This window comes from Pungitius pungitius, chromosome 17, assembly GCF_949316345.1.
Source record: "Pungitius pungitius chromosome 17, fPunPun2.1, whole genome shotgun sequence".
Lineage (NCBI taxonomy): Eukaryota > Metazoa > Chordata > Actinopteri > Perciformes > Gasterosteidae > Pungitius > Pungitius pungitius.
In genome coordinates this window covers 16,737,823-16,764,298 of record NC_084916.1, presented here as the reverse complement: position 1 = coordinate 16,764,298, position 26,476 = coordinate 16,737,823, and the positions used below count along the sequence as shown (strand labels likewise).

Genomic DNA, 26,476 nt, shown 5'->3' with positions numbered 1-26,476 from the left:
TAGGTTTCTTAATGCTACACAGGCAGCTAGCGGGTTCTTCTTCTTTGGAAAGGTTTGCTTTCCATCGCAAACTTCACCTTGTTGGTATTTCCCTCCTTGTGAGTTGTGGTTAATGGTGGATGGGATGTTGCCTGACACAAGGGTCCGGGGCGTCAAATATCCAAAAAAACCAAAACCTCATCCTGTCGGGCTTCAGGGAGCGCGTTTGCGTCCGGAACCCCGAGAGCCCCAGATGAGTTTGGCTCCTGGAAAATGTCAGCGAAGATGCTGCAGAAACATCTGTTACATCTCTTTACAAGAGAAGAGGAAGAAGAAACAACACAAAAAGCTTTTTCTAAATGGAAAATATGTTGTTGTTTTTGACAGATGGTTCACCCAATTAGGGCCCACTTGTGTAAGAAACTACTTGTTTAAGGGTGAAGACGTGGAAGCCCAGTGAGGGGCAGGCATGTGCTGAGCAAACAGCAGGACAACATCTGGAAAAATCCACAGCTGAAACTAAAAAAACAAATAACACACACACACACACACTCTCGTGAAATGTTCTAACATGTTTGGGAAGCCAGTTTTACAAACTCCAAATCATCCGGCGTCCTGCCAGCGGTGCGTTGGCTCCGTTACGATTCCAATCCCCATCGGGGCACCGTTTCTGAAGTCAAGTCTTGCGAAATCAAATGATCAAACCGATTTGCTCACGCTGTCGTGTGTGTGTGTGTGTGTGTGTGTGTGTGTGTGTGTGTGTACAGCCATGTACGGATTAATCCCTTTTTGATTCCCACGCGAGGCTTTTCATCTGCTGAGTAACTTAGTGGACTATAAATCAGCTTCCAAACTGGCGGGCCATCTCCGAGCGTGACATCATTTCATAAAGTCCCCGAGCTGCAAGAGTGAAAGATCCAATCGAATTACAGCTGGAGGCGTTCCAGAGGGAGAGCGCCGTTGTGCTTTGAGATCACCCTTCTTCTTCTTCTTCTTCTTCTTTAGTCTACGATTAGGAGCACTTGGCTTCACACCGTCGTGGGGCGGATGTCGGTCGAGGTCGGAGGCCGCCTCGCGGCTTGCTGACTGCGGTCCTCCTGATGGCTTTCGCAGACACGGCCTCCGGTGGGCCGCAGGAGGCTCTCTGATGGCTTTTTCAGCCCCCCTCTGCCTCTTTCTCCCCCCCCCCTTGCTGAATGAACAGGAGTTTCTGCCTCGGAGGGCGTCTGAGCGGCCCCGGGTCTCCCTCCCGTGTGCTGCTGACAGATGGAGGCCAGGTGTTTTGGAAACCCGAGGTTCTGACCGTTCGGATGCAACATGGTATTTTTAACTTGCACGGTCAACATTTCTTCTCGGGGGGGGGGAGGCCCCTGAACAAAAGAGACATCGCATCAATATTACTGAAACTATAATGTTTCTACCAGGAAGTCATTTTAAAGCACAATGGCGTCATCACAATGGCGTCATCACAATGGCGTCATCACAATGGCGTCATCACAATGGCGGCCATCGTGTTGTCCTCCGTGTTGTGTGTAATTAGGCAGATTGGGGGGGGGGGGGGGGGCAGGACAGGAATCTCTGATCATCACACGCGGATGCAAAGTGCAGCTCTGCAGTGACACCAAAGAGCGGCAGGTAGCTGCTCAGGTGATTATGAGGAAGAAGAAAAAAGGACGCGCATAGGCTTTGCAGTTCTCTCGCCACTAGATGGCGCCACACACCACCTTTGCATACTCGGTGTTGGCCTCGTCGGTGGCCTCGTCATCCTTATTGGGTGTAGAGCAAAGCAGGCTGTCAGGAGAGCCCTCATTCTGCTCGTCAAATATTAAAGGACAAACACATACGTCTAATAATACTATGGCAACATACTGGGGGGATTCAACTGTTTGTTTGAAAAAAATGATGTGGTCATCAAATGTGAGCTCCAGAAAACAATGATTTTCTCAGGCTCAAACAAAATCCTTCATTTTCAGCGTTCACAGGACACAACTTTTAAGGTGCCACCGAGTGACGAGTGAATCATTCCTTGTGACTCCATCATTTCTTTGAAGCCGTATCGGTTGCCCTCGTGAAACCAAAAGCAGCCGCCCGAAGGCGGTGGAACGTCACGAGAGCGATAGAGGTGTTTTTTTTGGTGCGACTCAACACGGGTCACAAATCACTGGGGTTGAACCTTAATAGAATTCTCTTCCGTGGCGATGGTTTCCAGCACAAGCATCAGCCGAGATGCCGGTCGTGGTGCTGCCTCTTAATCGCTTCAAGGCAGCAGCTCGTTTTGAAATGCAACCTTCGTCGCTACCACATCAACCCTGTTTTTTTTTTTTTTTTTTTTTTTTTCTTCTATCCAGCGATGGATAGTAACGGGCCAGTTTTGCCTCCCGCACTAATCTCCACCAGGCAGAGAGCACAGCTACGTCATGTCGGCGGCACGCCGGAGGCTGCAGGAACAACTTAGCTACGTTTACACGATCATTCCAGATGCAAAATTACAGGCCTGACGCCAAGAGATGGCCTTCACGCCCCGCTGCCATGTTCTTATTGTGTCGCCCCCCTCCCGCCCCCCCCCCGCGCGTTCACGGCTGACATGTAATTACTGCGGTGTGGGAAGAGAGGGGAGAAAAAGAAGGGATGCTGCCGGCTCGTTCTCCCACCTACTGGAGGCCCAGCTGCACGGCGCCGGGCCCTCAGTGAGGGCTCCGTCCGTCGCATTGCTCCTCATGTTGCTCCTCATGTTGCTCCTCATGTTGCTCCTCATGTTGCTCCTCATGTTGGAGGCCAATGGGGAGCAGCCGACGTGGCGTGAGAAACCACCGGCTAGGAGGCCGCTCTTCATGCCCTGCGTGAACATCACGAGTCGTACTGTGTGATACTTCCCCACTTTAAACCGATTCAACCTAAACTAAAAGTAGGTTTTTACCCAAAGGAAACCTCACTATAGTGCACCACATTTAGTGGAAACTAAAACGTTGTTCCTCACACATCCCAAACTGATGGTTTTATTAAGAGTCTTATATTTCAAAGTACTGGACCAGTGTTTTTCTTTCAATGTTTGTACAACCATCACCGGATGGAACCAGTTTCGGCATCAATTCGGTTCCGTTCAGTGAAAACGTCGCTGTGCAGTAGAGAAGCGAGCTGTTCAGACTCTTCATGCTAAGCTAGGCTAGCCGACCACTGGGAGCTACACACCTGCGTGGTCTCAAGTAAATAAGCACATTTCCCAAATGTCAGATGAAATTGAAAATATTTTGTATTGAGACTGTTCAATTTGCATCTCCTCTCATTGGACATGCTGGGGGGGGGGGGGGGGGCACACTTCTCCACACCTTCACTTCAAAGAGATGTGATCTTCAGAATAATATTCACGTTTTTGCATTCTAAATGAAATATAACCAAGAGGTTCCTAAGTTCAATTCTTGGAAATTTGGAAGTTTGATCTTGAAACCGTTTTAACTGAGAAAAAAATGGCCCTCGGCACATTAAAAAAAATAATTAAAACATTTGATTTAGTGAATGTATAATGACATAATAATAGTTTGTTTTTTAAACAACGTAAAACCCCATGTGCAAAGTTAAGCAGTTAGAACAAGACGGAGGGTTTCAGAAGGAGGCTCATCATTTTATTCAAGTGTGTCACGGCTTCACTCAGGCAGCGCGAGAGGGAGTCACCTGACACCAGGTCATGCATCCAAAGGAAAGAGAAAAACAACATACAGATGTAAAATGTTCATCTCACCCGGCAACGATCCAAAGACAACTTCTTCTCTCTGCGTGGCGAACAGAAAGGGGAACACGGGGGGGGGGGGTACTGTACGGACACGGGGCTTCAAAAGGTCCACAGAAGACGTCGGTCCGGTCCAACATGACCGCAAAATAAAAAAGCACACACGGATGGGATATAGTCTCCTCTGAGGAGTACGGTACATGGTATGATTTGTTCTTCAGACCTACAGAAAAACCTATTCCACAAACCCCCCGCCCCCCCCCCGTATTGTATTACACGGTTAGTAGTGCAATTTGTGTCTAGTTGTCCCTGTCGGAACAAACAGGCCCCTGGAGTGAAGTGGCCCCCCCCGCGTGGTTGGGCGTCACCTGCCCCAGGGGACGAAGCCGCGTCGAAACGAGTTCGTTTCCTTTCAGAAGGAAAAACAAAAAGAGAATAAAGAAAAAGGTCCATTATGGCTGATACATTCCCCCCAAAATCTGCCTGGAAAAGGTTTGGCTGTGGCCTGAATGGAAGGTGCAGAGGACACGGATCGTCCTCAGGGACGCGTCTCAAAGACATTTGAGCGGCCCGATCGGTGTTTAAAGGATAATTCCAGTGTTTCGCCCTAATTTGTGACTTTTGATAACATTCTTTTGGCCGAAGTGAGATCTGGGAACAAAGACTAGTTTAAGATCGTAACAGAACATCTGAACTATGTTTAGTGACGATGTGCAGGGCGACCACTACGGGGGGGGGGGGGGGGGGGGGCACAAAGTGTTAAAGTGGCGCGAGCATTTGTTGAATTAAAGGCATGTCTCACAGCGGCTGAATTGTGGACATTCAGTCGTTTTAAATCGTTTTGGTCAAATAGACAACATTTGCATGTAGGATGAACTCAATCGTTGTAGTTTCGGGCAATTTTATTTGGACCTTTTCGATGGAATATTACAAGCATGAACTTCAAACCCGTCTCGCCATCTGCCCTCTTTGTCCCCGACGCCATCTGGCTCCCTTTTTCATGGATGCTGTTGAATTGCACGAACTGTTGTTGCTGGATCCAGCAACTCCTGGAATTATCATTTAAGCTGCCAGAGAATAATTACTCCTTTCGAAAAGCAAAGAGGGATTGGGTCCGATTTGGCGCTTTTCCGACCCGGTCACAACGTGGACTGTCGCCCCCCCCCCCCCCCCCCGGGGCGCCGCTCACTGACGCTTTGAGGCCTTCCGTAAACCCACAGATCCACTACGTTTAAAATGTGCCCGCGTCGACAGAAACACCGGCGTGGCTGCTTCTTCAAAGGCACGTAATGCTGATGTGTAAAAATACATATGCGTCTCAGCCCTGAAAAGGCGTTTTTGTTTTTTTCTTTCTTCTTTTTATTCCAAAGGTCGTTATAAACATGTTGTCCGCTCGGCTACTCGGGGGGGGGGGATCAATAAAAGGTTGGCACTTGGCAGCAAAGGGTACTGACGTAAGATTGATTTTAAAGGACGGAACTGGCTGAGGAAACAGCCCCCAGCCCCTGTGTAACTTAAAATAAAAAGCCTTTACCAATAATTGTGTTTAAATACACGTTTACAGCCACAAAGGCTTTAGTAAATCAGGTGTGAAGTGTTTTGTCTTTGAGCGCAGGGCATTACTCGTGACAGGGGAAAGGAAAAACAGAAATATATACCGTGACAAGCCCCCCCCCCCCCACCCCCCCCCCCCCCCCCCCCCCCACCCCCCCCCCCCCCCCCCCCCCCCCCCCCCAGCGAGATGATGCATCTCAGTCGCATTCCTTCTATTTGGATCTAATGAGGATTTGACGTGTACATTGTGATGGTTTGGGCCGATAAAAGGCGATTCATTCAAACCTGAGAAAGAAACGTTATTGTACAGTTTGTTTGAATGAATAAAACAAAGTGTTTCCCTTTAAGAACTGAAGGGCTTTGGCAAAGGAAACAGCTCGTATTGTAAATTATTCTTAAGACTATTTGCCATCCAAATACTTTAGAAGTTATTATGAAAATTACCTCCCAATTCATCACACAAAGTTCATGCACTAATCAGATCTTTCAAACATGAAGCACGTTTCCAAGGCCCTTCTTCTTCTTCTTCTGATATTTTACAGAAAGTGAAAGGATCACACTGATGTTATTAAGTGATCTTCAGTATTAACTGATGTGTTCGTGGGGCTTGTGTTTCAAACCTAAAGAAGCGTCCGTTTGGGTTCACCAGGAGACCCGGGGTCTTTGATTAGAAGTGGCACTGCTTGGGGAATCACATAATTGCACTTTGATAACTGCAGGTCCAAAACGCCTCTGCTCCTCTTTCACTGCTTTACGTTTGGACTTCAATCATTTTACAGCAACCAACAAGACGACTTGCCTCTCAAAAAGGCTCATCAGCTCCAGATAGATGTCAAAGAATGCTTCTAAAAATACCTTGAGGAGTTTCTTGCAGCCAATCAAAAGCGAATGTGTGGCCCTTTGGTTAGTGAAGAGCCTCAGAGGGTCATCTCTCCAATTCCAAGCCTTCGGCTCACTCAGTGTCCATTCATGTGTGGACATAAAATATTTAAATGAAAAGCGATGAAAAACGGAGGCTCTTGTGTCTTTTTAGCTTAATTGCATTGTTTTGGTTTGGAGAAACAGAGTTTGTTGCACTTAACACGGTTGATACTCTGTACGAATGTAACGTGGTGAAATAAAAAAAAAAAACTAATTAAATGTGTGTAGTTCCGGTGTTGGATTTTCCTTCGGGTCCGTTTGAAATCTAATTAGGAAAAAAGGCCGCAGGTGAACAGAAAGCGTCCTGCAGGAGGCTCACATTAATACCAGCAGCATGATCCTTAGAGTTCAACCTTCATTTTGCTGTTCAACAGGCAGACAAAATGAAATGTCGCACAAAAAAATGATGGCACACTCAGTAAACGACATCTAATGCACATGCTAATATTGGCGACGGTATTTTGGCTTGATGCATGGCGGAGCCATTGAGATATATGATTGCTTATAGAAAACAATACCTGATGCTTTTAGTCATTTTTAGAATCTCTGTCTGCAGTGAGGCATAGGGAGAGTACACAAAGTTAAGCTGAAACAGGCTAAGTCCCTTTTTGAAAAATAGCATTTCCCCAAGTGTGCATCATTCGGTATGAAACCGGAGTTAATATATCAATTTTGTACCGTCAATCTGAAAAGGAGGAAGTTCTTCTCGTTTGTAAAGTGAGCGACCCCTTGAAAAAATAGACATCCATGCTTCATGCTTTGCATCCCGTTGTGTCCACGCTGCTCCGCACGGTTCTTCACCCGTTCCCCCCCCCCCACAGGGAGGGAACACCTTTTTTTTATATCGACACCCTACCAAAACAGAAAGAGGACCCCCCAAAAAAAAAAAAAAAAGTGCTGAAAGAGACGAGGAGGAGCAGCGTTGGAAATGTTTTGACCTCGTGTATAAAACATGGCGCCTCGTTTGTCCTCCTCAGATGGATTTCCTCCTCTTCATCAGCTGGTGGCTGTCGGTGAAGCTGCGGAGGCCCGGCGACACCGAGCTGACGGGCGACGGGAAGAAGCTGTTTTTCAAGGTGCTGGGCGAGATCTCCTCGATCCGGTAGGAGACCGAGTGAAAGTACTGGCCGGGGTTCAGCTGCGAGCTGAACGAGTTCTGGTGGGAGAAGGCGCAGCCGAGGGCGCCCGTCCCCCCCCCGCCCCCGCCGCCGCCGCCGGAGCTGCCCAAGTCGCGCGAGCGGTAGTGCATGCAGGAGCAGACCGACTGCAGGTCGCCCACCTCCGGCCGGTACGGCCTTCCGCGCCCCCGGCTCCCGCCCCCGCCCCCGCCCCGCCGCCGCCGGCCCCCCTGCAGCGACTCGTCCTGGATGTGGATGATCATGCTGTTGCGGTTGCCGGCCAGCGAGGCGCGCTCCTCGGCGTCGCGCCGCTCGTCCTCGCTGTTCATGGTCAGGAAGCGGAGGACCACCAGGTTGAGGAAGGCCCCGATGACCGTCAGGCCCACCAGGATGTACATGAAGCTGAAGGCCACGTACAGGGGCTTCTTCTGCAGGGCCCGGTTCTTTTGGAGGGCCACGAAGTCCCCGAAGCCGATCGTTGTCAACGTGATGAAGCAGTAGTAGTAGGACTGGAAGAAGCTCCAGTCCTCGTAGTGGGAGAAGGCGGCGGCGCCGATGCACAGCGTGCCGATGCAGGAGAAGAACCCCACGGTCACCATGTTCTCCATGGACACGTCGGTGATGCTCATGCCGCAGCACTTCTTGATTCGCTTCAGGAGGTACTTGACAAAAGTGTTCATCCTCTCGCCCAGACTTTGGAACATGACCAGCGTCAGAGGGATTCCCAGGACGGCGTAAAACATGCAGAAGGCCTTCCCGGCGTCGGTCCCCGGCGCCGCGTGCCCGTAGCCTGAGGAGAGAGCAGACAGACGACATTAGTGACTCCTCCTCCTCCTCCTCCTCCTCCTCCAAAAGCCCCCGGATCAGCGTTTGTTTACAGACATGACCAAGCAAGAAATCTCCCTAAGAGTCTCCGAGCGCTGCCAAAGGCGGCTATTGAACGGGGTGTGCGCCTCAAAAGTGCGTCCGCTCATTAATCTAATTTGGGCCCAAAGATGGTGGCGGGGGGGTGGGGGGGGCGCCGCTTGTCAGGAGTTCTCCGGTGAGGTAGAGGGAGTTTGGAGGAAGGATTGGGCCGGAGTCGTGGGGGGGGGGGAGCGAATGGAGCTTTTAGCTTAATTAGACTGTATCTTTAGAACACAAAACTGCTGAGTCACGCACAAACAGACTCCTGAAGCGCTAACAATAGGATCCGTGCATTAGATTCAATTCGGAAAATGCAATATAAACCATTTTTTGCAGCAGATTGAACGGAGCCAATTTCTCTTGAATATGCAACGCTGGAAAAAAAAAAAAAAAAAAAGAAAGAGTGTGGTATTGATTATCGCTCTTCTACCACATTCTATACTGTGAGAATTAAACATTAAACATTGTGGCCAAGAAACAGCCACCATCTGCTGGCGTGTGGATCACTGCTTTCCAAAGAGGAGACAGAATATTTTGGGGTGTAATGCATTTCTTATGTATTTATTTATTCTACATCCGTCCTGAGCGAGTTGGGAGTTTTGCACTCTCAAATATTGATTCTGTGTTTTCCCGGAAGACTCTGCCCACTCGAGCCTGTGTTTAGTTATGCATTTAAAAAAAAAAAAAAGGACTCGAGCCATCTCTCTCTCCTCTACTTGCACAAGCGGTTTGTGTGTGTCATCAAGCACAGGTTCTATCAAGATGGGTTCCACCTGTGCTGGAAGAAGACATTCTAGAAGGTGGATTCAAGATGAGATGTTTACTGATTTCATCCTGACTGAGTCGTGAACGCAGTGGAGCATTTAGCAGTTAAGGACATTTAAGATAACTTCCCTTGGGACTCGATTGTTGCATCGGGATGAAATACCTACGTTGAGCTTTTGCTTTTACAATGTTACCGATGGTGAAAAAGACTCACTTACAAATGAATCTCAGAATTTATCACAATAATCGTCACACATTTGATTATGAATATTTTCTTGGTCGTTTTATCTCCAAACTGCCATCAGAATTGTGGCAGAATAAACTCCATTTAAAGATTAACAGCCTGAGATGAAGCTGTTTAACAAACAACAACAACAACAACACACTGCTGACATACAAACAGTGTGGTGGAAATGATGCAATATGTCAAGTAAGTGCCAATCTGCCCCCAGTGAGCTGGCAGAATAAAAGACGTGCTTTGTAAAAAGAGAAAGAAAAGAAAATGCAGCAAAACATGCAGAGTCAGCGAAGTTTAAAAGATCAGCTGCAGGTCAGCAGCTTTTTGCACTTCATTTCCACACACACACACACACACACACACACTGTAAGAACTCTGGTAAAGGACAGAGTGTACGTAGTAATGCACAGATTAGTGGAATATGAAGTGCAGCTGGAGAGACTTTGCACTTTGAGGCAGAACGTCTTCCTGCTGCTTGGGGAAGAATCCATTTGGGTCAAAGTAAACACTGCTTGCAAAACGCAGATAAACATGATTGTGGTATCCCAAAAATGTTTTTCAATCTCAATTACGCTCGAGCACAGATTTGTGTCCCAGACAGACATCCGTCTTCCTCCATGCTTTCTCAAAATGAGCAGATTAATTGATATTGATTCTGATTGCTTCAATTTGTTCCTGCGCAGTAATTAGGACGTAACGACTTTCGGTGGCAGCTGTGAAGAAATGACGCAACTTTCATCCTCGGCGCACACAGACCTCGCCTGTGCACGATCTACGGCCTTTGTGTTTTACACACAAGGACATTGTTTGAACTAATGTTTGTGTTGTTGTGACGGATTGTGCAACGAACGGCTTCTCCCCGTCTGGACTGATCCAGATCAGATCAGCTGTCCTCCTTTTTTTGGGGTTATATACACTCATTACATGCAAAGTGAGATATTTCAAGCCTTTATTTTATATAATTTGGATGTTTATGGCTATATAATATATAAACTAATATATTAGTTTCACCTTTTAAGTTGAGTTGCTAAAAGTAATGAGCTTTTGCCCCATATTCTAATATTTCGAGTTTCACCTGTACATTAAAAGGATGAAACAACGAGCAATGGAGTCCGCTCGTCCTCACAGACATTAACACGAAGGCTAGATGTCTTATGGGCGGAGTATGGAACGTACGCGCATGGCGGCCATCTTGGTACAGTCAGCTCGCTCACCCACACCGATGTGTTGGTAGCGGTACAATTTAAATGATAATGACTTTGATTGTTAAACGGTTCGGTCTGTCATAAACGTCAGAGATGTAGTTATGACACCAACCCGTTGGCCAGTGACATCTATCCTTCATTTATATTTATTCGGGACAATTAACAGGGTTTTAGAGTGAGATGTCGACGCTCTGTGACATCATGAATTGAGGAAGCCTCATGAAGCTTGTTCGGTTTGGCTTAGCACTAAATATTTAAAGAGTAAACGGACACCTCCGCTTAGAATTCAGCGGCTTCCCGACTCAGTCGAAGCATTTCTTTGGTGTGGTCTTGGGGATGTTTGGTTTTCGGCGGCGGGCGCTGCACTTTGTCATCTGTTTGTCCGGCTATAATGACTCTATTATCTCTCGTTGTCGTGGGAACAGACACATTTGCTCTCCCCACACGGGGCCGTGGCTTTGCGCGGGTGCTTTTGTGCTCGTGTGTGCAGGAGGTGAGCGCGTGCGGTCGGCCCCGGCGGAAAAAAGCAGAATCACGCTCTTTGAATTAATAATAAAGGCGGGAGAAAGGGCCGATTCTGTCAGATATGACATAATATTGAGAGGCTCGAGGGCTGCGTTCCAAATGCCAACGTCTTGAAGGAGAAGAACGTTTGACATTTTTTTGTAATCTATATTCTTTTTTTCCAGCTGCAGCAGACGAGATTGGTTTGAAAAAAAAAAAAAAAAAAACACTCAGTCTTATCAGGCAGAAGCACAAAGTGTGTTTAATACACTCTGCAGTCCTCAAATTGAGATGCTGTGAACCTGATTCGTCTCCTAGACAGATTTTCTCCACAGAAATCTTTGTCGGCCTCCTCTAGTGCATCTTAATTTTTTAAGTAGGCTGGGCTATAATAAAACAATATGACAAATGATTGCTTTAACAAAAAACAACTTCACAGCAGCACTCCAGAAGCCTGCCATTGAGTATTTGGATAACAACAAACCCCCTGGACGTCCACTCAAAAACTCAAAATGTCCCATTCCCGTATAGCTCAGTTTTAAAGGTCCCATTTTGAGACGTCAATATCTTTTTAATAATGAAGCAGGTTCTAAGTGAGGGAGACTTAAGGAGACTTAAACGGAGCTGTGACAGGAGTAAACACCATCCGATCAAAGGAAAATGCCATTAAAAACCACCAATAACGACCAGGAATAACGACCACGCGGCGGCGCTGGGGGAGACGTCAGAGGAGCACAAGGGTCACGCGTCGTCCTGCAGGCGCCGGAGGTGCTGGATGAAAAGTGGAGCAATCAAAGTAATCAGGCTTCTTCATCTCTGCCCCCCCCCCACCCCCCCAGCGCCGCTGTTCTCAGGGCTGCAGGAAAAAAAAAAAAAAAAAAACTGAAACTGAAAAAGTGTCCCGAAATGCAGCAGCACATCTGGTCCTCCACCCGCACAACTGTCACCCGGCTGCTCGTCGGCCTCCTGCTCACCGACACCCCCCCCCCCCCTCCCCCCCCGCACACCCAAACACACACACCACCACTGCACAGCATCCCATTCGCTCCCTCTGGAACTGCAGCTCACCGTGTGTCACTTTGGGGAGAAGCTTCTGCAAAATGAATCCATCAGTTAAAGGTCTGGATCCGTACAACAGCAACTAAGGGGATGGCACATTCATGGTGTGGAGTGTAATGGATAGAATTCACCTTAAGGGAACTGATGATGATGATCTTAGATAACTGGTGATGTGAGTCCCAAAGCAGAATATTAGATGTGTTCAACCGTGAATGAAATGTCACTCAATCAAACATCTAAAAATAACCCTCTTTGAAACTAAACGCACTGTAACGAAATAGAATGTGCAGCCCATGTGACTCTGCACGCCAAACCAACATGCATCTGATGTTTGACCCATTTGTGAATATAGCACGGCAGCTCTCATCATAAACTGCATGACTCAACCTTTGTTTGGCTCCCATCCACTTTACTATGACTTATTTTGAATGTCTGCCCACACCCACAACGAGAGCTCGACAGGTCTTTGTGAGTGACTCACTGCTTCTCAAAGCCTAAATTGACACAGCTGGCTGACGAAATCCAATTATTATATTATTATTATCACCAACAATTAATTCATCCAAAAACGTCTCTCCCGGTCATGTAATGGTTTCATGAATTAACCAACAGTCCACGCTGGGCTCAGATGCTGAATTCCAGCCGACTTTAAACCTTCTATCAGAAATAATCCATTATTTATTCGTTTAATCATGACTAAATAAGAGATAATCAAAGTCACGTTCATATGGTTGTTACTTAATCCCGATCACCTTTTTCTTTATTGCGTCGGCATTCTGGCTTCAAGTCGTCATGCAGGCCTAAGCCCCGCCCCCTAAATCATCCCCGTGAATGACATCACGAACGCGACCATTAGCAGAGAGAGCGTCGTGGAACCATCAGTTTATTAGAGGCCCACACACGCCACATTACTTTATTTTGTTCAATCTTTTGATTCACTGGTTGCTGTCAGGAGGTAATAAAAAATACCAAAAAGCTTTTGCAGACAATGAACGATCCCGACATTCAGTGACAGAAAGTATTCAGCAGTTTGTTGATAAAAATCAGTCTGATGCAACTGCACTTAAAAACCTCCAAACAACCTCTAAACGCTGCAGCAACACTACGACGAATGGAAAAACACGCTGAATAAGTTTTAATAATATAAGAAACAAGTTGGTAAATTGAAAGGTTCATAATCCACGATGTTCGACTTCCACATTTCATTCATTCATTCATTCATTCATTCATAGTCTCACTGAGAAACGTCCATTTGCCACTTTTGATTTAATATTCTACAACTGGACTGGACGAAATTTTTATTCAAAACAAATATTCCTCCATCAGCCCTGAAATGAGTGTGTTTTTCGTTGGACTGAGGACCGGAGCACAGCATGAAATGTGGGGCCTCCCCCCTTTTTGTGTCTCATTTGTTTCCGCACGTCGCAGGTTGTGTAATCCACATCCACATCCTCCATTATTCATCACACCATCAAGGTGCTCACTCATTAGCACCCACACACGACCCCGAGCAGTCACTCTACAAGTGTTCCTGCACTTGTTTAAACCAACGCTTTCCGCCTGTTTGATCCGCGGGGTTAATCGGCCTCGTGTTACTCCGGGTGCCCCCCCCGCCCCCTCGCCCCCCTGCCCCCCCGGGTGGCATTAATTGCTCAAAGGCCGTGGCGTTTTAATGAAGGTCACAAAGAGCAGCGAGCGGGCGAGGTGAGGTGAGAACACCTCGTCCAGCTCGCCGCGCCGTGTCTCCACTACGTCACCCGGGCGAGAGCCTAATGAGTCTGGGAAGTGGGGAGCGCCATGGCAACGGACCGCAGGGCCCACAATCCCACACGCGGATGGCACCCGATCCGGCTGTGGACTTTTCTGCTGCTGGATGCCTGATTTCTATTCTATTGTGAAGGGGGGGGGAAGTCAGACATTAAATTCCACCGGCATCGTTAATACCTCGCAGCAGCCTCCGTGATGTTCGGTCTCTTTGGGACACGAGTGTCCAACGGTGTGCAGCGAGAGGCAAACTTAATCAAAAGGAAAATGAATAAAAGGCGATTTTGTAACGTTTCGTAGATTCTCAGAGTGCCGCTGAGCAGCAGAAGATGCCACCAGCTCCTGGAAGCTTGGAAGACAACTCAAACAGGACGTTCATGGCTCAAGATGTTGTGGGTGTCTTGGTGCTGGTGAACTATAACTATCAAAATGACAGAATTCAGATTCCCGGGCCTGCTTTCTGGTAAACATAACAATATGCTGAGCTCCAAACACATTTATATCCCGGTGCTCGACCCGACAGATGAGCCCGTTTAGGTATGCAAGACAAACACAGACCCCAAATGCACCTTGAGAGAGAGAGAGGACGCAACGCCAGTCACTTTAAGGGCTGCTGCCAAACGGCCACGAAACGCTGAGCCGCACATTCCCTGCAGGGGAGTTGGAGAAGTTTCAAGGTGACCACGAGGAATGTGTGCGCGTCCAGGTTAGAATGAAGACGGCGCAGCTTCTAATACGTCGCCGCTCGGTCTGAGCAGCTGGTCGCCCTCGGCAACGCGTGAGGAAGATGGCCGCAGCCCCCTCGGAGGACTGGAGATGCTTCAAATCTTTGGGGAACATCCTAACGCTATCGTTCTCATGTTAGCGGTTAGCTTGAAACACCGCTGTGGAGTTTTAGTCTTTTTGCTTCTCTAATTTTTCTTTGTGCAGGTAACATACAACATATCTTTGTGCTCAATATCTAGAGAGTTGATGGCATTTAATGCACCCAATTTAATATTGATTTAGCTAATAGCACTGGCTCCAGGTCAGCCTGAACTTGATCTAACCATTATTATACCATAATTGTTTTGAGCAGCCTTCTGCTGATACTTGGTGGCTTTGCGTTGCGTTTTTATTGGAGGATAAAAACGAAATGCAAAGACGAGATTTTTTTCCTCAGAACATGTTCGAGTGATCATGTGCAGCTTAACGTTTTGCCGAAGTATTTATCGTTCCTTGCTTTGTTGCACTAATGGACCACGAGTCCCCCCCTCAGCTTATTAGACAGCCATTGTAGCAGCGATCTTCGGTCTTCTGTTTGCACGGCGCTGTCTGGGGGTAATTTCAGCGATAAAACACCTCGAGGGAGACGAGTATTAACAAACGTGACCCGGACCTCTGCGACCTTCACAGCAAACCATAAATCCATATTTCATCTGAGAGGATGTTCCACTAATTCTCTCCTTTGTTCAAAGGCGGCGTCTCAGGCTGCGAGCGGCGACTGGACGACCTTCCTGAAACATCCTCTCGACGTTTGAGTCAGTTTTGGTTCAGTTCTAGATTGACGATGGTTTTCTCACAGTTCTTTGAGTCGGCCCTCATCCGCCTTACAGGATTCACACTTCATTGTCTGCAGGGTCAGGGTTGGGGTTAAATACCCGATATATATATATATATATATATATATTACGATCCACTGAAGTGAGGCCCGGACGTGTCAGTATTGCTATGTTCATTTTATTTTTTTTGGGGGGGGGGGGGACAACTGAAGAGGCCCTCTGTTTCCCAATCTGTTTCCGTCGTGCATAAAGTGATACAGTAATACACTAATAGGTAGGACACCCCCCCATTTGGGTTTGGGTTGTTATTTTTCCTCGTCACTGCCACGTCTTCAGACATCTCAGCCCAAGTCGCGTGTTCGCATCCTGCAGCCTGCTGCCGGCAGGACACTGAACCGTCCCCTGGTGTCCCTCCCCCTCCCCCCCCCCCCTGTTAGGCCCCCACCAAATGAAGCTCGTTGGCCCCGCTCCGTTGAGTGCTGCTAAGCAACAGGCACTCGCGCCGTCCATCAGCTCCACGGAGACGCCGGGCCCCCCCCAGCTCGGGCCGACGCGTGGCGGCAGCTGGTTGCGCCTCGGCTCCACGTCGCAGGCGCGTTTGGCCCCTCGCTGTTTGGCCCCGGCGCTTCACGTGGCTCTCAGAGTGTCGACCTGCGGCAGTGCGACGCGCAGCGATTTGACACTGATTGAGATCTGTATTTACATTAGGTCCTCGTGCACGTCATTTTATCTTTGCATGAAATGAACACATGCATGCGTGACGTGGCGGTCCATCACGCATGGGACCAGTCCCAGAAAGCATGTGTTGCATATTGCATCGCATGATAATAACTCAGCAGCCTTTCATTCATCATGAATAAATGATCCTTCAATTAGGAGCAACTGGTGCTCTACCATGCAGAGTGGAGCCCCGCCCTAATTCCTCCTTCCTTTGTTGTTGTTTTTTTTTTGGTTTGTAGTTTGTATTTCACTGTATTTGCTTTCCACCCTGCGGGGGGGGGGGGGGGGGGGGGGGGAACGCATTTTAGCATCAGAGACACCACTCGTCCATCAGCAAAGCGGCAGCAGACCGCACGCTGAGTGCAGGCCGCCGACGCTCATTTCATGCTGCTGCTGCGCGGCAACAACTCGTCCGGGAGACCACACATTCCCACTCGCTCTGCAGATGGAATAAAGTGGTGGAGATGAGACCACGTGGGAGTGCATTACAGTGCAGAGCTGCAGGGGGAAGATGACTGTCGGCCTCCAGGAGGAGAGGACTACCGGAGGGTCACAGCGATGGAGTCACGTCGGTCATCGGCACTCTGAGCGTAGATTACATAAAATAACCCCCCCGGGAGTAAGTGGGGGTTATTTAAGCTAGCGCGCCAGAGAGGGAGAGGAGAGGACGATAATTAGATGAAATGCAAATGTGGGGGTTTTTTTGTGCCCGGAGGAGCAAGGAGACGCAGCGTTCACCGCCGCCGCCGCCGCCGCGTCCGGGCCTGCGGCCCGAGCCACGTGGTGCTGAAGATCCAACAACCGAGGCTGCATGACTTGGGTTCTTCACACAGGCAGCGCGACGCCTTCCTTTAGCCCACAGACACGATGCTTGAAACACGTGAGCGATGGGACGAAACGTGCAGCTTCTTACTTCCCAAATGCTGCTTCTGCTTTTTGTGAAATATTTAACGAAGCCTGTTGGAAAAAAAAGATATTTCTCTAAAAGCTCCGGTTGTTTTTAGAAAATGTGACAGGAGGGATCAGATGTGGATGAATACACATTTCTTGTGTATTTTGTGATGAAGGACGATGTCAGTTAAATATGAAGTTATAACAACTAATCATAATGATGTCAGAATAAGCTGCAAGCTGTAAAACTTAAAATATAATATAAAAACGTATCAGTTCTTCTTCTTTCTTCACATTATTCAACATTTGTGAGATGGATTTAAATATCAAGTTTACTGTCATTTCAATATTTGATGGCGTGACGTATCAGAGACACCGTTTCACCGTCCTTTCTCTTTTATAAGCACGCAGTCAGCTTTCATAGCAATATTTCAAAATAAAACTGCATCAATAATAATCACATCCACACAGAGTCTGTTGTCCTCTTAACACACTCCAAGAAAGGAGTAGACGACGGTAGTTTTGGAACAAATTGTTTACGTTTGCTTTTCAGAATCTTCATGACACGCCACAGTGTGTACTGTGTGTATAAAGTGTGTAGTGTGTGTATAAAGTGTGTACTGTGTGTATAAAGTGTGTAGTGTGTGTATAAAGCGTGTACTGTGTGTATAAAGCGTGTAGTGTGTGTATAAAGTGTGTACTGTGTGTATAAAGCGTGTACTGTGTGTATAAAGCGTGTACTGTGTGTATAAAGCGTGTAGTGTGTGTATAAAGCGTGTACTGTGTGTATAAAGCGTGTAGTGTGTGTATAAAGCGTGTACTGTGTGTATAAAGCGTGTAGTGTGGTAGATGCTGGTCTCCATGAAGAGAACGTGCTGATATGTAGACGTACATTAGAGTCATTAGAAGGACACACTGCTTTTTCTTTGTGGTCCATAATGTTCATGTCCTATGAGTCCAATAACAGGCGTCCACACAGCGTTCCTTCCTGTTCTCTGAAGACCACGAAAGGCTCAGATTTATAAAACTACCCTCACAGCCCGAGAGGTTAAACTTTAACGTGTGAAAAATGACCAGAGCTCCCAGTTAAGACAGCTGGAGTTTTCTGACTAACATCTCAGGTCATGTTTGGTACGGCGTGCAGAGTTTGAACCTCCCACAGAGAGCTGCAGATCGCCATCGATCTGCGTGCAGACCTCCATCAGGCTCCCGGCAGGACACCCCGGCAAAGGGGAAACAATCCGCGGCAGCCGGGGGCAACGCCGCCCTCCCTCCAGTAGTCCGACACTGTTATTGACCTGGGTTTCGATGAGGCAGGTGAGCACAGGTTGATCCCGTTTCACGAAGGTGTTGATTCACGGCACAGAGTTGATCTCACAAAGTGGGGACGGGGGGGGAAGTCAAATCTCGAGTGAACAGAACCACTAAACACTCCATTAAGCCCTGATGGGTCTGGCGTTGTCTGGGTAATGCAGCACCAACGTCGAGGGGGTAACAACAGAAGAATCCCCCCCCCCCTCCCTCCCTCCAATACAGCTGCTGCACCAGGGAACAAACAAGTCTTTAGATGACGGCCATTTGACACCGAAACCAGAGTTCTGATGATTGAATTTATTGAAATGAACATCGTGACTATTGGGATTCGGGTCATGCCGACACCGAGATTTCTAACATCCATCTCCTCGTTGGGAACTTTTGTTGAACTAACCCTTGAAGAATAACCACGCGTTTGCATAAACGCCTCCAAGACAGACGTTATTCAAAAATACGACTAAATATTTGATAACCTTCGACAGGAGACAGACCGGTTGATTAAAACTGAACGTATGATTTATTTCCACTCGGATGACGAAAGCTTTCCCCAAAATGTCTTACATGGCGGCCGTTGATTAACAAAAACAACACGAAATCAAAAGGATTTTAGACACGAGTTCCTCCACCAAAAAGGCAGCTTTTTACCGTCTGTCCGGCGAGTCTTTGGACGTCTCGCTGTCCGTCGAGTCCTTGTCAGAACGCCACAGCGAGCCGCCAAGACCATCAGTGCACGTGCTGCCGCACACCTGTATGCAAATAGGCCCCGTGCCCCCCCCCACCACCATCATTTACTTCAGCCAAACACCTTTCTAATATCGAAATTAAATATAAAAAATGTCACATTGGGTCATTGAGAATGATTTACAGTACGAGTCGTAGTAGTTTATATATAAATCAATCACTCACATAGAGCCAGTATTTCTATAATAGATTAACTGAATGGCTTCATTCGGGACGCGCCGTCTTTTAGTGGACTGGTGCTACTGGGACGTGTGAGTGGCCCGACGGGTCCAACGGCGTCCGTCAGAGAGGATGTGGGATGAATGGGTTTGTGAGGACGATGGTGCTCTGCATCACCTGCATCACCTGCAGCACCTGCAGCACCTGCAGCACCTGCAGCACCTGCAGCACCTGCAGCACCTGCAGCATCTGCATCATCTGCAGTGGTGTTGCTGGCCTCTGAGATGGATTTGTTTTGGTACCTTCAAACATCGGGCCGAATGGTACTCACAGTTTCTGGGACTTTCACTTCTTGCGTGTTTCCCTTTCCCGTGACGACACGGCCAGGCTACAAAGGGACCTTTAACACCGTCATGAATCCCTCCTCGTCTTCATTAAAGTGAGTTTCGGGATCTCTCAGGAAGCCTTTGGCTGAAGCGTCGGTCACGGCCTTCATGCGTCTCCGAGGCCGACGCGTAGCACCCGATCCTCGCCTCAGTCGCACCCCGAGCGGCCTTCTCTGCGCACATGTTGATGTTTCCAGACATTTGGCAGGGATGACTTTCACCTTTTAAGCCGTCTTCAGTCTCCGGGCAACACGAGGGGGCCTCGACACGAGAGAGAAAGGCACGCGTTTATACGCACTGCTGCATGCTGGGAAGAGAACACCGCGCGCTCCTCACATGCTGTCATCGCTAAGTGTCACATTGGGTGCAATTAGTCACAGGTGTGTGTGTGTATATATATATATTTATGTGTGGTCAACTCGCAGGGTCAATCTGGATGGAGCGGCGGGCGCTCACAGCCTCGTCATGGCGACCGAGCGGCACCACACGAGAATCCCATAACACGCTACCAAAAGTGGCCTGACGTTGTTTATCAGTGAAGAGCAGATAGTGTTTTAAATCCTCTCTGGATAAGTGTCTCGGAGTCTGACTCTTTCTCCTTCTACTGCTCCTGTTCATTTTTAGAAGGCACTGAGATTTTACTGAAAGAGACGGCTGCCAAACATCCCAAAAATGGCAAGATTTCCATTTGGCACAAATTTACCCGCGACCTCTGGCGACATTAAAAACAGGCCGTGCAGGCTGAAAGATTTGAGAAATGTGGAAGCGAGTCCCATTCGTCTCTTTATTGCAGCAGAAACTCTGATGATTTACAAGTTTCATTTTACAAAGAAATGACTCAACAAAACTCTGAAATGTCAGATGAGCAGAAATGTGATTAATTTTCCTCTTTGATTCAATAAGGTTTTTATAGGTCGTGTACAGATTTGACTGCTCTATTGATAATGTCCTGATGTTTAAAGTATAGTAATACTTGTGTTATAATAATAAGTATATGTTTGATTTGAGATGCAGTTCTTAAAGATATAAATACAAAACTATTCACATTGGTTTTCTTTATCTTCTTACTTAGTTATCTTTGGAAAATGTGATTGTATGGCAGTCTGTTTCTAGTACTGGTAGTATTGGTGGTACTAGTACTCTAACCATTACTATTGATGCTGTCACTAAACATGCTACTACTACTTCTACTGCACATTAAAACCCCTGCTACAATGGTTTCTACTACTGATAATACTAATAGTACTTCTTCTGCCACAGCCGATACTTCTACTACTACTATTGCTACTGCTGATTATACTGCCAAAACTGCAGTAATGGTTACACTCTCGTCTAGTACGATTAGTATAAAGGTTACAAATACCAGTAACAAGTACTACTAACACCACAAGAACATTCACTACTGATGTCTGTAAGATCGATCCAGCAGCCATCAAAGCAATTATGATTTTAATATATTTACTTATTGCAGACTTTTGTAGCCTTTAACACCACGTTCAGTCACATTATATTATTTACTCTCCCTTCTAACAGTACAATTCCGGCAGTAAGTGCACAGCCGAGTGGAACCACATATCTTAATAAACATCTTTGTACCGTATTTTTACTGTCCCACAAGATGAGACTCTATTTAATTAGTTTCCACAAACAGCTCATAGTTGACACAGTCCAAATTGTTTTCCTTATCTTCGCCGCGGTTTCATTTTGCACAAACCCGGTTTCAATCCTTTCAATTTTAGCAGACAAAATCATTATTTGAGAACCTATGGGCTTGTTTCATTATTTCTAAGAGCAAAATGTCCCTCTGAGGCTTAAACAGGTGAGAGTATACGAGGGGATGGATCTCATGCCTTCAGCTCAACAGCATGTTTGAGTCTCTACTTCCAATCTTTGAGTGAACTCAATCGAATCAGAACCAAAGACACGGGTGGACGGGTCAAATACTACCTGCAGATAATGTTTAGCTCTCGATTCAAGCTGCGAGGGGAACTGACTCTGCAAATCATAGAGAACCATTTCACTGGGATTGTTTTTACGTGATTTCTTTGTTTCTTGGAGCATTGAACACATCGTACAAGCAAGAACATGATCATGTTCTCGTATTCTATTCCACTTGGATCATTTTGTTCATTCTCTGTCTTATACGGAACCTAACTTGAACCTTGAGCAAGAACTACCTACTACTACTGACTGCTGCTCTCCTCTATCATTCAAAAAAGGAAACACTGATGATAAATAAATATCACTCATTCATTGATAAATATCACTCATTCATACCTGCCCTGTCCAACTTTAATCCAAACACCCGTTTCCCTTGTAATGCTAATCAGGATCATTCCTGTACATGTTGCAGGATGATTCTTTCTTACACTGTTAAGGAGGCACAGCGGCCCTGCGCTAAATGTAACATCTATGAATGTGACACCGTAGAAACAACAGCGGACCCATCTTTTCCCTTCCAGGTGTTGCCGGGTGAACTAGAGGAGCGTCCCGTTGACACATCTGACTCCACTGGCCCAGTGCTCTGTGACCTCTGAGGGGAGGGAACTTCATTCTTAACGTCACTCATTCTAAAATGAGCCGATTGAAAGGGATTGAGCGGTAACCGGTAGTAGTTTTTTTATTTTATTTTTTTGCTGGTGCAGGTTTGAATTCATTCAAAGCTGCAGAAAGACCGTGGCTTGCTTTTGGAGCATCCAAGAGAAAGAGAAACTCGGTGCACCCCTCCGCCGGAACTACATCTGTATGACGCAAATGCATCATCGCGTCAACCTGATGTAATACATCCTTTTAGGGGGATCATAGGAGAATGAAAGAAGAATGGAGAGGTTTTTAGTCGGCCATGTTTCTCTCGTAGTTCCCCCCCTCTTTACAATCACTTGTATTAAAGCTCCTTTATCACACGCCGCGTTTGCAGAAAACAACACACAAACACACACACCGACCTTTCAGCGTAACGCACATCTACCCACGCGCACTGATTAACAGGCTGCAGATCAACTGACCCGGGATCGGATCCCGCTCGCTGAACTCCCCGAACTCATCCGGAGAGGAGCTGTCCCCTCAGCACCACGTCACCAGATCCAGCTCGGCGCGCTCCGTCCAAAGTTCACTCGCAATGTAACGCGTGTCCCGACGGCCCGTCCGGGCGCGCTGCACGTCATCATCCTCCAGAAGGGGACGGACGCGCGCGCGTCCAAACGCCGCCGCTCGCCATCCGCGCATTGCCAACAACTCCCCGGTGACTGAAGGCAACATGTTGCTTAAAAACTTTACGTTAAGACTCGCGGCTCCCTGTTTGGAACGTTCTTGGTGTGATTAAGAGACTCTCGGTGTTTTAACACGACAACAACACATTTCGCTTTTTATTGCCTTAAACCTGTATTTGTCCTCATAATAAACTACGTTCTGTTTGCACAAAAGCGATCGCCCGGGAGCCACCTGTCATGCTTATGGAGGGGGGGAAGGGGGGGGGGCCTCGGTTCTACTGGTTTTACAGACTGGGACACACCACGACAGCCCCGGAACTTACCTATGGTGGTTATGACCGTGATGGCAAAGTAAAATGACCCTGCAAATTTCCACTGCACCCCGGCTCTGTGGGGCTCTGCCTCCATGATGATGGTCTCCAGCTTGCGGTAATCATCCTCGCTGATGTTATATTTCCCCTGGAGACGCTTCTCCTGGGCTTCCAGCTGCTCCTTTTCCCGCATCTCGTGGTCGGACTCCAGGGCGTCAAAGACAGCGGCCCCGACGAGCAGGTACGTGAACGTGCAAATGATCAGGGACAAGGTCCGCACGTTTTGCCGCTTCATGGCCAACAGGAACCGGCGACCGAGGGGCTCATGTCCCCTCGGATTCCCCGGGAAGGCGCAGCAAGCGTCGGGGAAGCCGTGTGGGCAGCGCCTGGAGGCGGAGGCGCAGAAAGGCGCGCTCCGGTGACCGCGGTGGCAGCTGTGGAAATCACCCACCTTGTAGTGGTCCCGGTGGCAGACCCCCAGATCCTGCTCCTGGTTTGCGGAGAGACACAAAAGACTGCTGGAGCGCCTGGACCAGGTGCCCTGCAGCCGAAAGACCCTGCGCAAGACCTGCCCAAACGAAGTCCTCCCGGTGCGCAGTGCCATCAACAAGCTGCTTCCAATATCTGCCTGTTGGTCTCTTTTCTCCCCAAGTGAATTATTCGGATGTGAATAAATTCGTCCAATTAAAGAAATGGTCTTTTTTGTTTCCTTTTCCTCGAGCCCCCACCTCAGTTTGTCTCAGCTGTGATTTAGAATGCACTACAACAAGGCATCTTTCCCCATGGCTCCAAGTTTCAGCTGAACACCAACCTGTTCATTGTAGCCTCATCAGCATGCGGGCTATTTTTAGCAGCCATTCCCTGTGTACCAAAAAAAAAATCCAGTAGCTGTGAAATCTTTAAATCTTCCTCGCAAGCTGCGGACATCCTCATCACAAATGTGCTGAGTCCTCAATTGGACGGAGAGGTTGGGGGAGGGGGAGGCGGATGGGAGAGACGGGGGGGGGGGGGGGCACAGGGTATCGCCGGGGGACGTCAAGTTGGGAAACGGTGCTCTCACAATTCGCACATCAATCATTTCCAGAGACCTATTGCTTTTTAAAATGTTTACTCCTGGATTAACTCATCGGTTTGTTTATTGCGGCAAACCATCGTCGACAACAGGTTCTGTCGCAAAGAAGAGTTTCTCCCCAATTTACGTCTATTTTAAGGATGTTTAGGGAAGAATAAAAATAGTTCTCAGAGCTCGAATAAAAGGCTGAAGCGCGCTCCTTGCGCGGAGTGGCACACACGCTCCGTTGCGCACATCCAAACGTCCTCTCCTGTGCTCTCTGTGGAGGAGTTTAATCGGATTTTGAATAAAACAAAAAGAGGGGGGGGGCCTCTGAGTTTTCCATGCGTGTCACGAACTGCTCGTATTTTGAAGACTCCACATTTTACGTCCCCACCGTGGACTCTAATCGGTGGGCTCCGCCCGTCTCTGCGTTTTATCCAAATTCCGGCTCGTCCGAGAGTGAGTATCTGATCACTCTTGGAAGCTGCCTCTTCGGGAAAAGAGATCTGCCGGAGCACATGTGACTGCTGCCCACTCACTCACTCACTCTCTCTCACACTCACACACACGCGCGCGCGCGCACACACACACACACGCCCAGCGCGCGACCTCCCACATCGACCCCTCCTACTCGTTACACGGACGCAGGAGGCGGCAGCGGGGAATCTGCGCTCCGAGGCCGGCTGAGCCGCACGCGCTGCTGCGCTGTCCGCGGTGCTGAAGTCTGACGCGCTGCTGCACAGAGAAGGCTTTCACGTGCATGCGGATCGTGCATGCAGCAGGAAACAATGCATGCAAGGAAGTCGTATTTGATGGACAAACCACCCTAAGGGTTTCATCCTCGTGGTCATCTGATTCTGTGCTAAAGTATCTGTAATAAGGGCCTTAAAGGGACACGTGACTGAGTTGATCTTGAGATCCCACAAGGATGCCCGAAACCCCTTTTTGAGGCCTTTATTTTGTTGGCTTTACACTGTGAATACAGCCATGCTGCTTCTCCTGCTTTGCATCAACAGTCTAAATTTAGAGACAAGCTGGACTGAGCTGTTTGCGTGAGTTTTAAATGCAGTAGCACCCATAGATAAAGAATCCTCCCAGCATGCACTGGAGTAATAGAGACGACCTTTTGATTCCACAACTCAAATACAGTTATCACTAATATATAATTTAGTTGGGACTGTGAATTCACGTTGAGGACTCAAGAGTTGACGGAATATTTTTCTAAGACTTTGCGGTATAATTGGGATAATTGAGCATTGATAATTAGTTAAATGAAATTACCAGAGCACTGTAAGTGTAATAATTAAAGTCAGGCAGTGTAACTCCTGAGAAAAGCGCCTAGTCTTGAAATTATTCATAAGTGGATGAAAAGCAAGATTGCTCGAGCAGAAGTAAAAATTCACCAGTGTCCACATTTGGTCAGAAAAGCAAATGCAAATACTTGATATCAAATTACAAAGTTCCTGATGTCGCGTCGTATGCACACTGACGCCTTTAAAAGGTTCTCCACGTTCATTTTAGGCTTCAAATGAAACTCAACTCAAATTGTCCACATTCTTCACAAAAAAGACCCACAGGAAGGAGTGCAGCGCGTCGACGGCAGTGTTTCATTATGCAGTGGAAACAGCTCCACTAATCAACACCGGCTGGATGTGTACTCGCTCTATATTTAGCTCGCCTCTCACACATCTGGAGTGTCCGCCCGGCCCAGAACTCCTGGAGCATTTCTGGAGAAGCGCCGATGGGGGGGGGGGTGGGGGAAAGACATGGTCTCCATGGTGATGACCGCGACCTTAGTTACAGATCACAGGGAGACAGAACTTCTGCTTCATAATCAACACGAGCAGGATTGAGTAAAAAGTTCTCAAACATTGCGCTTTTGTATATTTAAAGAAAACAGCTTAGAAATAATCTACATAGGCAGAATACTGCATGGCTGGGTTACACATGAACGTAAGGGCTGGGGTGCAGAGGTCATGTTCTCTTATTTATCAAAATATCAATAGTTTAATGACTTTCTGTCTCTCCAATCTATAAATCAGCTTCTTCCCACGTGTGTGTGTGTGTGTGTGTGTGTGTGTGTTGGAGGCGAATTAAGGCGAGAGAACGATTTTCTGCACCAGTGTGATAGTCGTGACAATTAGAAACAGCCCGACGTCATTAGCTGGTGGCGCTGTGGACATGTGACGACGTCATTAGCTGGTGGCGCTGTGGACATGTGACGACGTCATTAGCTGGTGGCGCTGTGGACATGTGACGACGTCAGAGCTGAGCATTCTGTGCCCCGTTGAGTTCAGGTCGGCTTTGTTTCACACTGCACCGTACACGTGTTGTGTCCCCCCCCCACCTTGGCAACCCCTAAATTGGTGGCTTTCTCTCGGAAAACTCGTTCTTCTCACTGATGTATCTACTT

The 26,476-nt window shown here is 47.7% G+C and overlaps 1 protein-coding gene across 1 annotated transcript; it reads right to left on the bottom strand.

Moving 5' to 3' along the window:
- Nucleotides 1–7,059: 7,059 nt before the first annotated feature.
- On the bottom strand, nt 7,060–23,943 carry kcnk9 (potassium channel, subfamily K, member 9). Its single transcript, XM_037473780.2, has 2 exons — nt 23,022–23,943; nt 7,060–8,086 (listed from the first exon to the last, which is right to left on the bottom strand). The coding sequence occupies exons 1-2, from the start codon at nt 23,611–23,613 to the stop codon at nt 7,152–7,154; spliced, it is 1,527 nt and encodes a 508-aa protein (XP_037329677.2). The 5' UTR covers nt 23,614–23,943; the 3' UTR covers nt 7,060–7,151.
- Between the last annotated feature and the right edge of the window lie 2,533 nt (nt 23,944–26,476).

Excerpts from the sequence above, each read along its gene's own strand:
- kcnk9 (XM_037473780.2), bottom strand. The coding sequence starts at position 23,613 with ATGGCACTGCGCACCGGGAGGACTTCGTTTGGGCAGGTCTTGCGCAGG. Across the intron at positions 8,087-23,021 it reads CACGGTCATAACCACCATAG|GCTACGGGCACGCGGCGCCG; the intron begins GTAAGTTCCGGG and ends CTCTCTCCTCAG.